This window comes from Medicago sativa, chromosome 7 (genome assembly GCF_051527215.1).
Source record: "Medicago sativa cultivar Bolivia chromosome 7, Bolivia_mono, whole genome shotgun sequence".
NCBI lineage: Eukaryota > Viridiplantae > Streptophyta > Magnoliopsida > Fabales > Fabaceae > Medicago > Medicago sativa.
The window spans coordinates 50693889-50709282 of record NC_140755.1 but is presented as its reverse complement, the minus strand read 5'-3'; the positions used below and the strand labels follow the sequence as shown (position 1 = coordinate 50709282).

General features: G+C 35.0%; 1 protein-coding gene across 4 annotated transcripts; it reads left to right on the top strand.

Annotated features, from left to right (window-relative positions):
* Nucleotides 1-11252: 11252 nt before the first annotated feature.
* LOC146906518 (MDIS1-interacting receptor like kinase 2-like) lies at nt 11253-15268 on the top strand. Of its 4 annotated transcripts, none has more exons than XM_085729944.1 (3): nt 11253-11627; nt 14032-14724; nt 14819-15268. In XM_085729944.1, exons 1-3 carry the CDS (start codon nt 11339-11341, stop codon nt 15124-15126), a joined length of 1290 nt encoding a protein of 429 aa, XP_085586070.1. In that variant the 5' UTR covers nt 11253-11338; the 3' UTR covers nt 15127-15268. The 4 variants fall into 4 exon arrangements, with proteins under 4 accessions (XP_085586070.1, XP_085586073.1, XP_085586069.1 ...); XM_085729947.1 differs by having other exon boundaries at nt 13354-14724; XM_085729945.1 differs by lacking the exon at nt 11253-11627 and adding an exon at nt 12993-13056.
* Nucleotides 15269-15394: the final 126 nt, after the last annotated feature.

The window sequence follows — 15394 nt, the reverse complement described above, 5'->3', positions numbered from 1 at the left end:
GCCCAAAGAGGAATCTTTTTAGGTTACTCTGAAAGGTCAAAGGCATACAGAGTGTATAATTCAGAAACACTCTGTGTTGAAGAATCTATGCACGTTAAATTTGATGACAAGGAGCTTGAAGATAAAACTTCAAAGCAAGGTGAAAGTTTTGCAGAGATACAGGTTCCTGAAGCTACTCCAGAACCTGATCAGATAGCTGAGTCTGAAGATAGTCCAGAAGCTGAACCCACATCAGAAGCGCAAAATGAAACTGCTTCTGATGAAGCACAAGATGGCTCACATCAAGAAGATCCTCCCAGAAACACATTCAAACACAAGTCTTCACATCCTGAGGAGCTAATCATTGGAAACAAAGATAGTCCAAGAAGAACAAGATCACATTTCAGACAAGAAGAGTCAATGATTGGACTAATCTCAATGATTGAACCTACAACAGTTGATGAAGCACTTTCAGATGATGGATGGATCCTAGCTATGCAAGAAGAGTTGAATCAATTTCAAAGAAATGATGTGTGGGATCTGGTACCCAAACCTCAGCACAAGAACATTATTGGAACAAAATGGGTATTCAGAAACAAGCTGAATGAGCAAGGTGAAGTAACAAGAAACAAAGCAAGGCTTGTTGCACAAGGGTATAGTCAACAAGAAGGCATTGATTACACTGAAACGTTTGCTCCAGTTGCAAGATTGGAAGCAATCAGGTTACTTCTTTCCTATGCAGTTAATCATGGCATAATATTATATCAGATGGATGTCAAGAGTGCATTTCTCAATGGTGTCATAGAAGAAGAAGTGTATGTTAAGCAACCTCCTGGATTTGAGGATATTAAATATCCTGACCATGTTTTTAAACTGAAGAAATCACTATATGGCTTGAAACAAGCTCCCAGAGCTTGGTATGATAGACTAAGTAATTTCTTAATCAAAAATGATTTTAAGAGAGGACAGGTTGACACTACACTCTTCAGAAGGACCCTTGGGAAAGATATTCTTGTTGTGCAAATATATGTTGATGATATAATATTTGGTTCTACTAGTGCATCTCTTTGCAAGGAATTCTCTGAGTTAATGCAGGATGAATTTGAAATGAGCATGATGGGAGAGCTGAAGTTCTTCCTTGGCATTCAAGTCAATCAATGCAAAGATGGAGTCTATGTTCATCAATCAAAGTACACAAAGGAGCTTCTGAAGAAGTTCAAACTTGAAGATTGTAAAGTGATGAACACTCCAATGCATCCTACGTGCAACCTGAGCAAAGAAGATGAAGGAGCTAAAGTAGATCAGAAGCTGTATAGAGGTATGATTGGTTCTTTGTTATACCTCACTGCATCTAGGCCAGATATTTTATTCAGTGTATGCTTGTGTGCAAGATTCCAATCAGATCCTAGAGAATCTCATATGACTGCTGTCAAGAGAATCTTCAGGTATTTGAAGGGAACAACTAATCTTGGACTCCTTTATAGGAAATCCTTAGATTATAAGCTAATTGGATTCTGTGATGCTGATTATACTGGTGATAGGATTGAAAGAAAATCAACCAGTGGCAATTGTCAATTTCTGGGTGATAATCTTATATCCTGGGCTAGCAAAAGACAAACAACTATTGCTATGTCTACAGCAGAAGCAGAATACATTTCAGCTGCAAGTTGTTGTACACAACTACTTTGGATGAAACATCAGTTGGAAGATTATCAGATAACTGCTAACAGTATTCCCATTTATTGTGATAATACTGCTGCTATTTGTTTGTCTAAAAATCCAATTTTGCATTCAAGAGCTAAGCACATTGAAATCAAACACCATTTTATCAGAGATTATGTTCAAAAAGGAATTTTAGATATACAATTCATTGATACTGAAAATCAATGGGCTGATATATTTACTAAGCCTTTAACTGTTGAAAGATTTGATTTTATAAAGAAAAATTTGAACATGCACTTCGTGTCTGATTAAATGTTTGCTTGCTCCTGAATAGGATTTTAGGTTCTGAAGTTAGTTCAGAAGCAGTAGTCCATCAGAAGCTCTTTATTGAGGTTCTGAGGAAAACTCGCTTCTGATGATGACATCAGCATCTGAAGTCCAGAAGCTGGATTTGTTGCTTCTGAATAGTTGGATTAGTGGAAACGTTGGGAGTTACTTTTTAAAGTAACTTCTGGCCCACTAACTTGGTAGTTACTCTGTGAACTTCTTACGTGGCCTGTATGTGTTGGCGTATAACTAAAAAGGGCAATGATGATTTAATAGCTATGAAAGTACTTTTCACGCGCCCCCAATTTTGTCATTAATGTTATGTTTGTTTGTCTCTTTTGAATTGCAATCGTTTTACTTTTAACACTTTGTCAATTCACACACTACTCACTCACAACAAACACATTTGCTCTCAAACCGTTTGCGAAGTAAGCGCATTCTCTCAACCTTAGAACCCTAAAAATCTTCATCTTCTTCAAATCTTCGTCAATCATCAAATGGCATCATCAAGCTCGCAACGAAAAGATTCAGTATCTACTTCAAGAATGGTCCCTGAATATGACTACAGAGGAAGAAGCATGAAATTGGAAGAATGGGATTTGCAAGTTCAGATAGAGAATCCAGTGGACTTTGATTCTCTGAATTTTCATAGGTGTTCTATCAGAAGCTACTATGAAGAGCAAGGACTCATGGATTATTTCAGAATGTTGAATGGACCAACATATGAAGCTCTGGTTAGACACTTCTGGGTAAGAGCAAAATTTTACAACAAAGCGGCATCCTTATCTGAGGAAAGTCAAATGGTGCTAATGTATCCTGAATTAGAAGGGAAAACAAGAGAAGAAATGGGTCTTGCGCCATTTGTTGAAGATGAAATCAGGTCCAGCATCTGTGGTATTCCAATAAGAATTGCACAATGGCACATAGAGTATGTTCTCAAGGCTGCAGCCTCTGGATACTACTCTGGAATTGATCTTTCAGATGCTGCTGAAAAACGCATTTGGAAAAAGCAAGCCAACTTGGTGATTTACAATTCTGAGAAGGAGAAGAAATATGCTGAATTGAGCATGGAAACCAAGATGCTTCTGAAGATTCAGAATGAGACCCTGTTTCCAAGTGGTGACTGTGTGAAGCCAAATCTAGCTCAGAAGGTCCTTCTCCAGCACTTCATCAAGAAGGAAAAGGTGAATGTGCCCAAATACATGTTCAAGTACTTGGTAGAGTGTTTGAAACAGAGTCAGCTACTGGATAAACCCTTGGTTCCTTATGGAAGACTCCTCTCAGAGATATTCTATCAAGGAGGTATCTTGGACAGTCTCAGTCAATCTCAAGGCTTCACAGATCAGCTACTTGACACATAAACTGGAAAATTCATTAATGCTCATACTCTCTTGAATATGAAGCTAGTCAGTGAAGTCACCAAACTTCAAACTGATTTAAGTGAATCATTTGTTAAGTCTGATCTTATGAAGGACTTTCCACCCATCTGCAAGAAGGATCCCATTGAAGTGCAGATGTACTATATCAAGGAACATTTTGAGGCAACCAATGAGAGAATCAGATTGGAAGATATTCCAGAGGAAATGTATGGTGGTGCTCTGCCACGAGCCAGAGGCAGAAAGTCAAAAAGGAAGATGACTGCAGAGCAATATCTAGAGGTTGAACAACCTACTAAAAAGGCAAAAGTTGCTGCTGACAAGCTCAAAATTGGAAGTTCATCAGTACCTTCTATTGAAGAAGCCATTGAAGACATGGACTCCAGGATGATCATGGGTGTTGACATTTCTCTTGATCAACCTGCTATACCAAAGAGGAAGAGAAAGCCAGCCTTGAGGAGAACCAAGGATTTTCCTCATATCACCTTAAGAGCTCAAGCTGCTTCTGATTTGAAGTTAAAAGAGTTACAAGAGAAGAAAGCAGCCGCTGAAAAGGTTCTGGAAATTGCTGCTGAGCTACGAGAGTCTGTAGTTTCAGAAGCTAAGCAACTGTTGCAGGTGTCCAGTGAATCTGCTAAAGAGGATTCTGATCCTGAACCAGAAAAGGTAATTAATATATCTTCAGATTCCGCATCCGCATCATTATCAGATTCTGATGATTCTGATGATGATATACCCTTAGCTCAACTGTTTCGAAAACCAGTAAAAAGCCAATCAACATCATCCAAAACCAACGATAAGCCCTCTCAGTCAACTACTTATGAACCAGTTGGTCACATAATTATTGAGAAGTTGGCTGAACTGGCTGAGCAGAGAGAAAGAGTCATTGACACTATTTTTCGCCTTCACCCTCAACCTCTTAACATTCAACCTCTCAACATGATTCCTCCTGAAAATGTTGAGTCCACCTCAGAAAAAGCCTCTGAAACAACTCCAGAAGCAGCTGCTTCTGAAAATGTTGTTTCAGAAAACCCTCATCAACAAACACCTGAACCACATAAACCCACAACACCCCCACAATCACCAATAGCCATCACTGACCCCCAACTCAACACTCAAACAACAACTTCACCACAACAACCACCATCTGAAACTGAATTTCAACCTTTACCTGAACACTCTCCTGAACCAACTCCCATGGATGTTGACATCTCTCTAGTCAATGTTCAAGCCTCAACCTCCACCACACACATTGATTCTGACCAGCCCTCATCTTCTAACACACAAACACACCTTACCATTCCAGTTCCTAACCCTATTCAAGATTTAGAAATCAGTGATTCTGATCTTGAAATCCTTGAACATCCACCCACAAACATCCTGGAATCTGGATATATCGATTCTGAGTTTCTGACAATCTTGAGTCAGATGCACAATCTGGTGGATCAAAGAAGGACGATTGATCTCACAGGTGCATATGAAGACTCCTGGGCATCACTTCAGAACAGGGCAGCTGAGCTTATTGAAGAGATCAAGGCTAAATGCATCAGAGTCAAGCAAGCTTCAGTCAGAAGGCTAATGGAAAATCTGAATCAGAGTCTTAGAGTAAGAAGTTCTACACTGCTCCTGGCAAACCAGCCTTTCTTCTTTGAAACGGATTACTTGACCAGAGAAGCAAGGCTGTGTAAGCTTCTGAAGAAACAGATGGCACAGCAGCAGCAAGAAGCTAAAGAAAGGGAACAAGCTCTTCTTCAGAGGCAACAACAACTTGAAGAATTGTTGAAGAAGAAGATTGAAGAAATGGAAGAGATGAAGAAACAACAACAAACCAACCCTTAGTTGCACACCCTTGTGTTTTTCTTTGTTTGTTGTTTGTTTTATTTTCTTAGTCCTTGCTTCTGAAATCATCTTGTCTTATTTCTTTTGCTTCTGAATGCTTACTGATTCTGACTGTTTAGCTGCTTCTGACAATTGAATATACATGATTTTTTGCTCTGATTTATTTAGTTCATTGCTTAGTATACTCTCTCACGTTTGAGTTTTTCTCATATCTTTTTGTCTTTTGTGCTTAGATTTATTTTAATTTTTTTTTGATAATGACAAAAGGGGGAGTATATGTGACAAGTATTTAAAGGCTCTGAGCCCCATTAATGGCATTTGAAATTTTTGAAAAACTTCTATCTTTTTACCTTATTGGTATAAGCTATGAATGAACGAAGGAGTATCAAAATTCAAGTAAAGTTAATTGAACCATTCTTCTTATCTATAAGTTAATTCTTTCAATGATTCAATTTTGCTTTTAAGCTCTGATAATAATTATTGCGCGCAAAATGAATTTAATTAACCTGGATAGAACTTAGGGGGAGCTTACAAACCTCACCTTAAAGACTATCAGACTCAGGGGGAGTTTGAGCTTACAAACCTCAGATTCTGAGCTTACAAACCTCAGAACCCCAAAGTCAACTTGTTAATTAGATTAACAACAATTGATCAATTTTAAATACTTTTGTTTGTCATCATCAAAAAGGGGGAGATTGTTGGAACAAAATGTGTTTAACAATAAACCTTAAAGAGTTTTGATGATAACAAGGTATTAAAAATTGTAAATTGGATTAGCTAATATTTGTTCAAGTGTACAGGACCATAATTATAAAGTTACATCATCATTGGTTCTGAATGAGCAAATAAAGAGCTATGGAAACAACAAAAATTTGAAGCTTGGACGCTCCTGAAGGCAACTTGCTCCTGAAGAAAAAGCGCTCCTGAAGTCAAGCTGCTCCTGAAGAAATAGCGCTCCTGAAGTAAGCTGCTCCTGAAGAATAGTGCTCCTGAAGACAAGAGGTCCAGAAGTCACATCATCAGAAGCTGCATCATCAGAAGCTGCAGAAGTCATCTCATCAGAAGCTGCATCATCAGAAGCTGCCTCATCAGAAGCCATTTCACCAGAAGCTGAATATCAACTGGATTTGCAAAGAATCAAGAATTGAAGAATTATCAATGCAAAAGCTGTCTATTGGATTCGAAAACACAAACAAAGGATTAGTGGAGTTTGCAACGGTCATTTCAAAGGTGTTTGAAGGCATGTGTTTGCAATTTGGACAAAAGCGTTGACTTTGTACTTTGTACGAATTGTACAACCACGTTCTCCACTACTCTGTTTTGTGTCTGCACTTCAAGACAAGAAAACAGCTCCAGAATACGGTCTCGCCTGCATAGATGTTCCTTTGGATAAGGAATGGATTTCAAATTTGTTCTTCATAGGACAACAACCAAATCAGGCAAAAGATCATTGGTGAAAGATCAAGCTTCAACAACGACTCTTTGGTGTGCTGGCAATTTCACAACGTCTCTTTCACACCTCTATATAAAGGAGTGAAGACCTAGAGAATTGGCAATGCAAGAACGCTGAACGAAAGACTCACAAAGATTTTCACAAGTACCAAACCTCTGCTGAAATTGTTCTGCATTCACTTAGAATTTCTGTGTCTCAAAGTCATATCTTAGAAATTCTTAAGTCCATTGAGTCTGTATCTGATTTGTATTGTGAGCACCTCTGATTGTATATCAAGTGTTCAACCTTAAACAATTTTCTGTGTAATTTTGTTTAGCATTGGAAGTCTCTTGCTTGTGTGCTTGAGCATTTGTAATCAGATATTACTCATAGTGAAATCTCCTTGGAAGTGCAAGGGGGACTGGACTACTTCCGGATTGTGGAAGAAACCAGTATAATTGCTTTGTGTCGTTCTTCTTCTCTCTCTCTGTTTTATTCCGCTGCATTTAGATTCTGATCATCACTTCAGAAGCTGTCTCACTTAGCTTCTGATCAGTGTATTCAGTTGTTTAGAGAAACGAAGAATTTTTAAAAACACAATTCAACCCCCCTTCTTGTGTTTTTTCTCACCTTCATAAAGTCGTATGGGATGTTATATATATGGCCATCTGGTAGAGACGATTCGTTGGGTAGGGACAATTAATTGTATATGCAGTGGTAGGCCTCGAGACTTCAACACCCTCAGTTATATGTAGAACATAAAAAAAAAAGGACTCATGTCTCCGTGATTAATTTTAGTCATCCGTGTAAAATATTCCGACATTAAATACTAATATTTCGACGTTACATCCGTTAAATCATTCATGTTTAACGATACGAAAATTCAAATAACTATATATGCGTTGATATTTGTATATAATATGCAATCGAAAATACGATAACGATGCGTTCTATTAATATATTGTGTATAAAATAATGAAATTGTTGTTTAATTAGATTTTATAAAATAAAAAAATAGTCGTAATTCTAGCCCGTGCTTGGCACGGGTTTCCAAGCTAGTTTAATACTAAAACAATGCATAGCACCAATTTCATGCCTTTTTTTTTTACAATATTTTGTACACTTTTTTTTTAAGGAAATATTTTGTACACATATTTAATACTAAAAAATACATTAGGTTAGCAGCAATTTAACCTAACAAATTCCATTTAGGAGAATTGCTTTTGGAGAATAGAAGCAATTCTAGAAAGCCAAACCAAACAACATTCAAAACTCAATTTCCACTTTTGAGGTTTGTAGAAGTGCTTCTTGTTGCTGAAAAGCCAAAACAAACAGACCCTTAATTACTTCGCTCAATATATACAGGGCTTTTAAAATTTATCCTAATATTTCCATATAAAATTCTTTAATTAGTTTTTGTTCCCAAACAAATATCTTTAATTAGTTTTACATTTCAATTACTACCGAGATCATAAGAATGAGAATGGATGATGTATGATTGTTTTCTCAAATTATTGCAATCATATGTTTTGGCTCGGGCAAAGGAGTTTTTCGATGGTTGGAAAGCAGCTGGTGAAGTTCCGCCACACCCATAGCATTCACAGGTTGACGGGCATAATATTCGTTGGACTAAATCGAGAGATTTAAATGCAATATTGTTGCTTCTTTTTCAGCTCTTTTAAATACGGTGTGATTAGTTTTTAAATTTGGGTTGGTATATCACATTGTATTCAACACACTACCATAACTGTAATAAGTGTTCTTAGGGAATTGGTTAAGGTACTACAAATAGTAAGTTTGTTGCTTCTTTTTCAACTCTTTTAAATACGGTGTGATTAATTTTTAAATTTGGGTTGGTATATCACATTGTATTCAACACACTACCATAACTCTATAAGTGTTCTTAGGGAATTGGTTAGGGTACTACAAATAGTAAGTTTATATCAAAAAGTTGTGTAATTATTGCATTGAGAAAAGTAACAATTTGTATTTGTAAGACACAATTTCCTTTAATGGAATCTTTAAACAGTGTCATTAGGGAACTCGTTAGCAAGATCCATAAATAGAATGTTATATGCATAATTTTCTTTACAAAATGAAATCCCTACAAAATTAATTAAAGGAGCAATCAAGAATTGTATCACTATTTCCTTCAAAAAAAAAAAAGAATTGTATCACTATTATGTGAAAAGTTTGATTATGAAATAAGTAAAGGAAGTAATACTAAAATTGAAAAAATGTTAAATTTCAAATCAAATATCAATACATTTTATGTAAAAAAAATCATAAATTAATGTTAAAGAATGATAAGTTAATAAATAAGCTTTTATTTATTATTCATGAGCTTGTTAAGTTAGTTTATGAAAAAACAGTTTATTAAGATAAATTTTTTGTTAGTGAGAATTTATGAATTAATATTTTTTTGACACAACTTATGAATTAATATAAAAACTTATTTATTTACATAAACTCTTTTTCATAAGCTCAAAATAAGCTCAATCCAAACGGGCCCTACCTAAGTCTTCGATCTAATGTCTCCATTTTTCCCTTTCTTCCTCGCTTCTCTCTTAGACTAGTTTGGATTGGCTTATATTAGAGCTTATGCAAAGCAGCTTATATATGCAAATAAATAAGCATTAATGTATTATATATAAGTCTATCAATGTAGTTTATGAAAAAACAACTTATGAATATACAATTTTCGTTAGTAAAATCTTATGAATTAACATAAAAGTTTAAATATTTGCATAAGCTCTTTTTCATAAGCTCAAAATAAGCTCAATCCAAACAGATCATCATTACAAAAATTATATACAAACAAGCTATTATAGTTGATCCAATGTTTAACTTATAGTAGGTTAAAATTTAATATTACTTTTTTTTTTTTGAGGAAAATTTACTATTTCTATTACTATTCTCGTATTATGATTTTAGGTATTAAATATAACGAGTGTCTCTGAAGCACTCGTTAACAAGATCCTTAAAAATATTATGAACACAGGGACTGTACTAATATATTATGAGGGACTGTACTAATATATTTTGCGATATACACCTATATATCAAAGTCCTGCATATTAAATATCCCTGTGCTCAGCTCTTTTAATTATAGCCCAGGAACTGTACTAATATGTTAAAGCCCTGGATATATTATCTGGATATTTATAGCTTAATTAAAAAAAGCCATGTGGATATTTAAAATTAGTATTACTATTCCCGTATTACTATTCATCTATATATTAAATTTTAACTTACTATTACTATTCTTGTATAATGATTTTAGTTACAGCAGCAACAAAAAATTTAGCTATAAATATTTGCAACACTTGACAAACAACAAACCAGTCCAAATCTAACTAACTAAATCCCATGCTTTGATTTTGTCAATATTTGATTGATAATGGCACTTTAGGAAGTTTCTTAGAACTTTTTCTTTACAGCTTTTCCCCTCAAAGTATCTTTCATCGCATTCTCGTCTCCCATTCTACACGGTGGTCTAACCCATCTCCTTTTTTTTTGACAAAATGTCTCTTAGGTATCTTCCCTTATTTTTCTTAATCAAAGTGACAAATATCATTAAACAATACACTAATTATACATTTATTAAATTTCCAACTTTTTTCTACGAGGAATTAATTTTTCTCCTATATATATATAGCATTGCTGTATATTAAATTTAAACTTACTATTACCATTCTCGTATTATGATTTTAGTTACAGCAGCAACAAAAAATTTAGCTATAAATATTTGCAACACTTGACAAACAACAAACCAGTCCAAATCTAACTAACTAAATCCCATGCTTTGATTTTGTCAATATTTGATTGATAATGGCACTTTAGGAAGTTTCTTAGAACTTTTTCTTTTCAGCTTTTCCCCTCAAAGTATCTTTCATCGCATTCTCGTCTCCCATTCTACACGGTGGTCTAACCCATCTCCTTTTTTTTTGACAAAATGTCTCTTAGGTATCTTCCCTTATTTTTCTTAATCAAAGTGACAAATATCATTAAACAATACACTAATTATACATTTATTAAATTTCCAACTTTTTTCTACGAGTAATTAATTTTTCTCCTATATATATAGCATTGCTGTATATTAAATTTAAACTTACTATTACCATTCTCGTATTATGATTTTAGTTACAGCAGCAACAAAAAATTTAGCTATAAATATTTGCAACACTTGACAAACAACAAACCAGTCCAAATCTAACTAACTAAATCCCATGCTTTGATTTTGTCAATATTTGATTGATAATGGCACTTTAGGAAGTTTCTTAGAACTTTTTCTTTTCAGCTTTTCCCCTCAAAGTATCTTTCATCGCATTCTCGTCTCCCATTCTACACGGTGGTCTAACCCATCTCCTTTTTTTTTGACAAAATGTCTCTTAGGTATCTTCCCTTATTTTTCTTAATCAAAGTGACAAATATCATTAAACAATACACTAATTATACATTTATTAAATTTCCAACTTTTTTCTACGAGTAATTAATTTTTCTCCTATATATTAAATTTAAACTTACTATTACCATTCTCGTATTATGATTTTAGTTACAGCAGCACCAAAAAAATTAGCTATAATCCCTCAAAAAAAAAAATTATCTATAAATATTTGCAACACTTGACAAACAACAAACCAGTCCAAATCTAATTATCTAAAGATTCCACCCTATTGCTTCAGTCCAAAACTAAGTGCCCATATTTCCAACACTTGAGTCGATGAAGTATGTACACTTTTGGCTGTTTTTCTCAATGTACTTTTGTGCACTCATAACTAACCCTTCTTATTCTGTGGTTGGTTCTTCCTTTACTATTCCTTCAGCTTCATCCACTGTACAAAGCAAAGAAGCAAGTGCTTTGTTGAAGTGGAAAGCAAGTCTTGACAACCAAAGCCAAGTTTTGTTATCTTCATGGAGTGGCAATAATTCATGCAACTGGAATGGAATTACGTGTAATGAAGATTCCTTGTCTGTCTCTAATGTAAATCTCGCAAATATGGGATTGAAAGGTACGCTTGAAAGTCTTAACTTCTCATCTCTTCCAGACATTCTCATTCTTGATCTTAGTGTCAACTTCTTGAATGGTAGCATTCCTCCTCATATTGAGATGTTGTCAAAACTTACGTATATTCTCGTATTATGATTTTAGTTATAGAAGCATCAAAAAATTTAGCTATAAATATCTGCAACACTTGACAAACAACAAACCAGTCCAAATTTAAGTATCTAAAGATTTCACCCTATAGCTTCAGTCCAACACTAAGTGTCTATATTTCGAACATTTGAGTTGCCATGAAGTGTGTACACTTTTGGCTGTTTTTCTTAATGTACTTTTGTGCACTCATAACTAACCCTTCATATTCTGTGGTTGGTTCTTCCTTTACTATTCCTTCAGCTTCATCCACTGTACAAAGCAAAGAAGCAAGTGCTTTGTTGAAGTGGAAAGCAAGTCTTGACAACCAAAGCCAAGTTTTGTTATCTTCATGGAGTGGCAATTGATATCAGTGGGACATATAACACACAAACTCACAAGTAAACTAACAAAGAGAACAATGGAGAATTTCTTTGAACACACTAATCTTATTCACTCAAACTTTGCAACTTAAGTGGCAATCTTATCTCATAAGCCACATCATGCTTCTCAAGTCTTCTAGAGTTTGCTTGATTTAATTTCTAACATTGCCTCCCTTAAATCAAGCTTCCAAATTTGTCATTCCAAGCATTTTCTTCAATTTGTAAAATAACTCAATCTTCAACGATTTTGTAATAATATATGCAATTTGCTCTTCAGTGGGACAGAACTCGATCACCACTTCTTTTTCAGCTATCAGTTCTCGTATCTTGTGAAACCCGATATTAATACCTGGTTTTTGTTTGTAACCTTTAGCCACCAACCTCGCTTTATAGCGATCAATCTCACCATTGGGTTTGTACTTTGTCTTGTACACCCACTTCACTCCTATTGGCTTCTTGTCTGGTGGTAATTCAGTCAGCTCCCATGTTTTATTCTTCTCAATGGCATTGATTTCTTCATCCATAGCTTTTACCCAATTTTCATCATCGGAGGCTTCTTTAAAAGTAACTGGCTCACAATCTGCAAATAAAGCAAAGTTGATAATCTCTTCATCAGATGGGTCATTATCGGTACCCAAGACACAATCTTGCAGTCGAGCTGGTACTCTTCGATTTCTTTGTGCTCTGTTTGATGTTTCTGGCTCATCAGGTTCATCTGGTTCATCAGGTGTTGTATCTATATTCTCAGCCTCCTCTTCATAATCATTTGGAGTTACTATCGGCTCCTTCTCCTTTTGTGACTTTGATGACCAATTCCACATTCCTCCTTCATCAAATGTCACATCTCTGCTGATAATGGAATTACGTGTAATGAAGATTCCTTGTCTGTCTCTAATGTAAATCTCGCAAATATGGGATTGAAAGGTACGCTTGAAAGGCTTAACTTCTCATCTCTTCCAAACATTCTCATTCTTGATCTTAGTGTCAACTTCTTGAATGGTAGTATTCCTCCTCATATTGAAATGTTGTCAAAACTTTCTCATCTTGATCTTAGTCACAATAATTTCTCGGGAACAATCCCATTTGAAATAATAACAAATTTGACTAGTCTTTATTTTTTACACTTGTCTTATAATATTCTTCTTCATGGTACCTTTCCAGAAGAAATAGGAGCATTAAAGAATTTGAGAGTACTTAAAATCTCGTCCACTAATCTAATAGGGAATATCCCAATTTCAATCGGGAATTTGTCCTTCTTGTCTTACTTTTATCTAGTAGGCAACAAACTTTCCGGTGAAATCCCATTTACAATTGGAAACTTGGCTAAATTGTCACGTCTAATATTAGGAAAAAATCAAATTTCTGGATCTATTCCTAAAGAAATTGGGAAGTTATTGAACTTAAAACGACTATTTCTTGTTGGCAATAAACTTTCTGGTTTCATTCCTAGTACAATTGGAATTATGAGATCTTTGCTTTATATTGATTTGTCAAACAATTCTCTATCTGGTAAAATCCCACCTACAATTGGAAACTTGAGCCATTTACTATATCTTGATCTCAGTGGAAATTTTTTGGATGGAACCATACCACTAATGTTCGTAAAGCTGATACTCTTAGAAACATTGAATATTTCACATAACAATCTTTCTGGCAATATCCCCTCTTCCTTTGATCAGATGATTAGTTTGTCAATTGTTGATATATCATATAACCAATTTGAGGGTCCACTTCCAAACATGCGAGTATTCAATAACGCTTCAATTGAAGTGTTGAGAAATAATACAGGCTTGTGCGGTAATGTTTCTGGCTTGGAGTCGTGCATAAAACCAAGCAGGGGTTCTCATAACCATAAGAATAAGAAAGTGATCTTATTGATAGTTTTGCCTCTTGCACCAGGAACTCTAATGCTAGCATTTGTTTGTTTCAAATTCGCATCCCATCTATGCCAACCGTCAACCACAAGAGACAACCAGGATGGGGGAAACATCATTGCTCCTAAAAATGTATTTACAATTTGGAGTTTTGATGGGAAAATGGTGTATGAGAACATTATTGAAGCCACAGAAGAGTTTGATGAGAAGCATATCATTGGAGTAGGAGCACAAGGAAGTGTTTACAAAGCAGAGTTGCCCACAGGTCAAGTAGTTGCTGTTAAAAAACTCCATTCAGCAACAAATAGGGAAAATTCTGATCTAAAATGTTTCGCAAGTGAGATCCAAGCTCTGACAGAAATTCGGCATCGTAACATTGTGAAGCTATATGGATTTTGTTCACACTCACACTTGTCGTTTTTGGTTTACGAGTTCATGGAGAAAGGTAGTTTGGAAAAGATTTTGAAAGATGATGAAGAAGCAATTGCATTTGATTGGAATAAGCGGGTGAATGTCATTAAAGATGTAGCTAATGCTTTATTCTATATGCACCATGATTGCTCACCTCCAATTGTTCATCGAGATATATCAAGCAAAAATATTCTACTGGATTTAGAATATGTGGCTCGTGTCTCGGACTTTGGAACAGCTAAGCTTCTAAATCATAATTCAGACAATTGGACCTCATTTGCAGGCACCTATGGATATGCTGCTCCAGGTTAATTTTATTTCTGTGTACTATTTGTAAAATATGATAGATTTGTAAGTAGTCTTTGCTAATCATAATTATCTCCGTCTTTTGTTTGGTACAGAACTTGCATACACAATGGAAGTGAATGAGAAGTGTGATGTGTATAGTTTTGGGGTATTAGCATTGGAAATACTTTATGGAAAACACCCTGGAGATATTTTATCTAACTCTTTACAATGGACAATCATGGACTCAACACTTGATTCCACGCCATTGATGGATAAGTTGGATCAACGTCTCCCTCGTCCGATGAATCATATAGCTAAGAAGTTAGTATCCATTGCAAAGACAACAATTTCTTGCTTAGCTGAACGTCCACGATCTCGTCCTACCATGGAGCAGGTTTCCAGGGAGCTTTTAACAGCATAGTCTTCGTCTATAGATCTTACATCTTGATGAATATATGCTTGAATGTTACTTTTTCATCTTAGTTTGTGTAATTTTATAATTCTGTCTGGCCTTGTAATGTACTATAAGTCATTTTAATGTTATTTCTGAACTTTAGATGCTATGTCATTTTGAATAATATTTTCATGTTGTTTTGATTAGATTCTAAGTAAAAATTGTTACAAAATTGTTGAGTGTCAAGATATAAAATTGTTATAAAATTGCAATAAGGATCAAACTTTGTACCAAG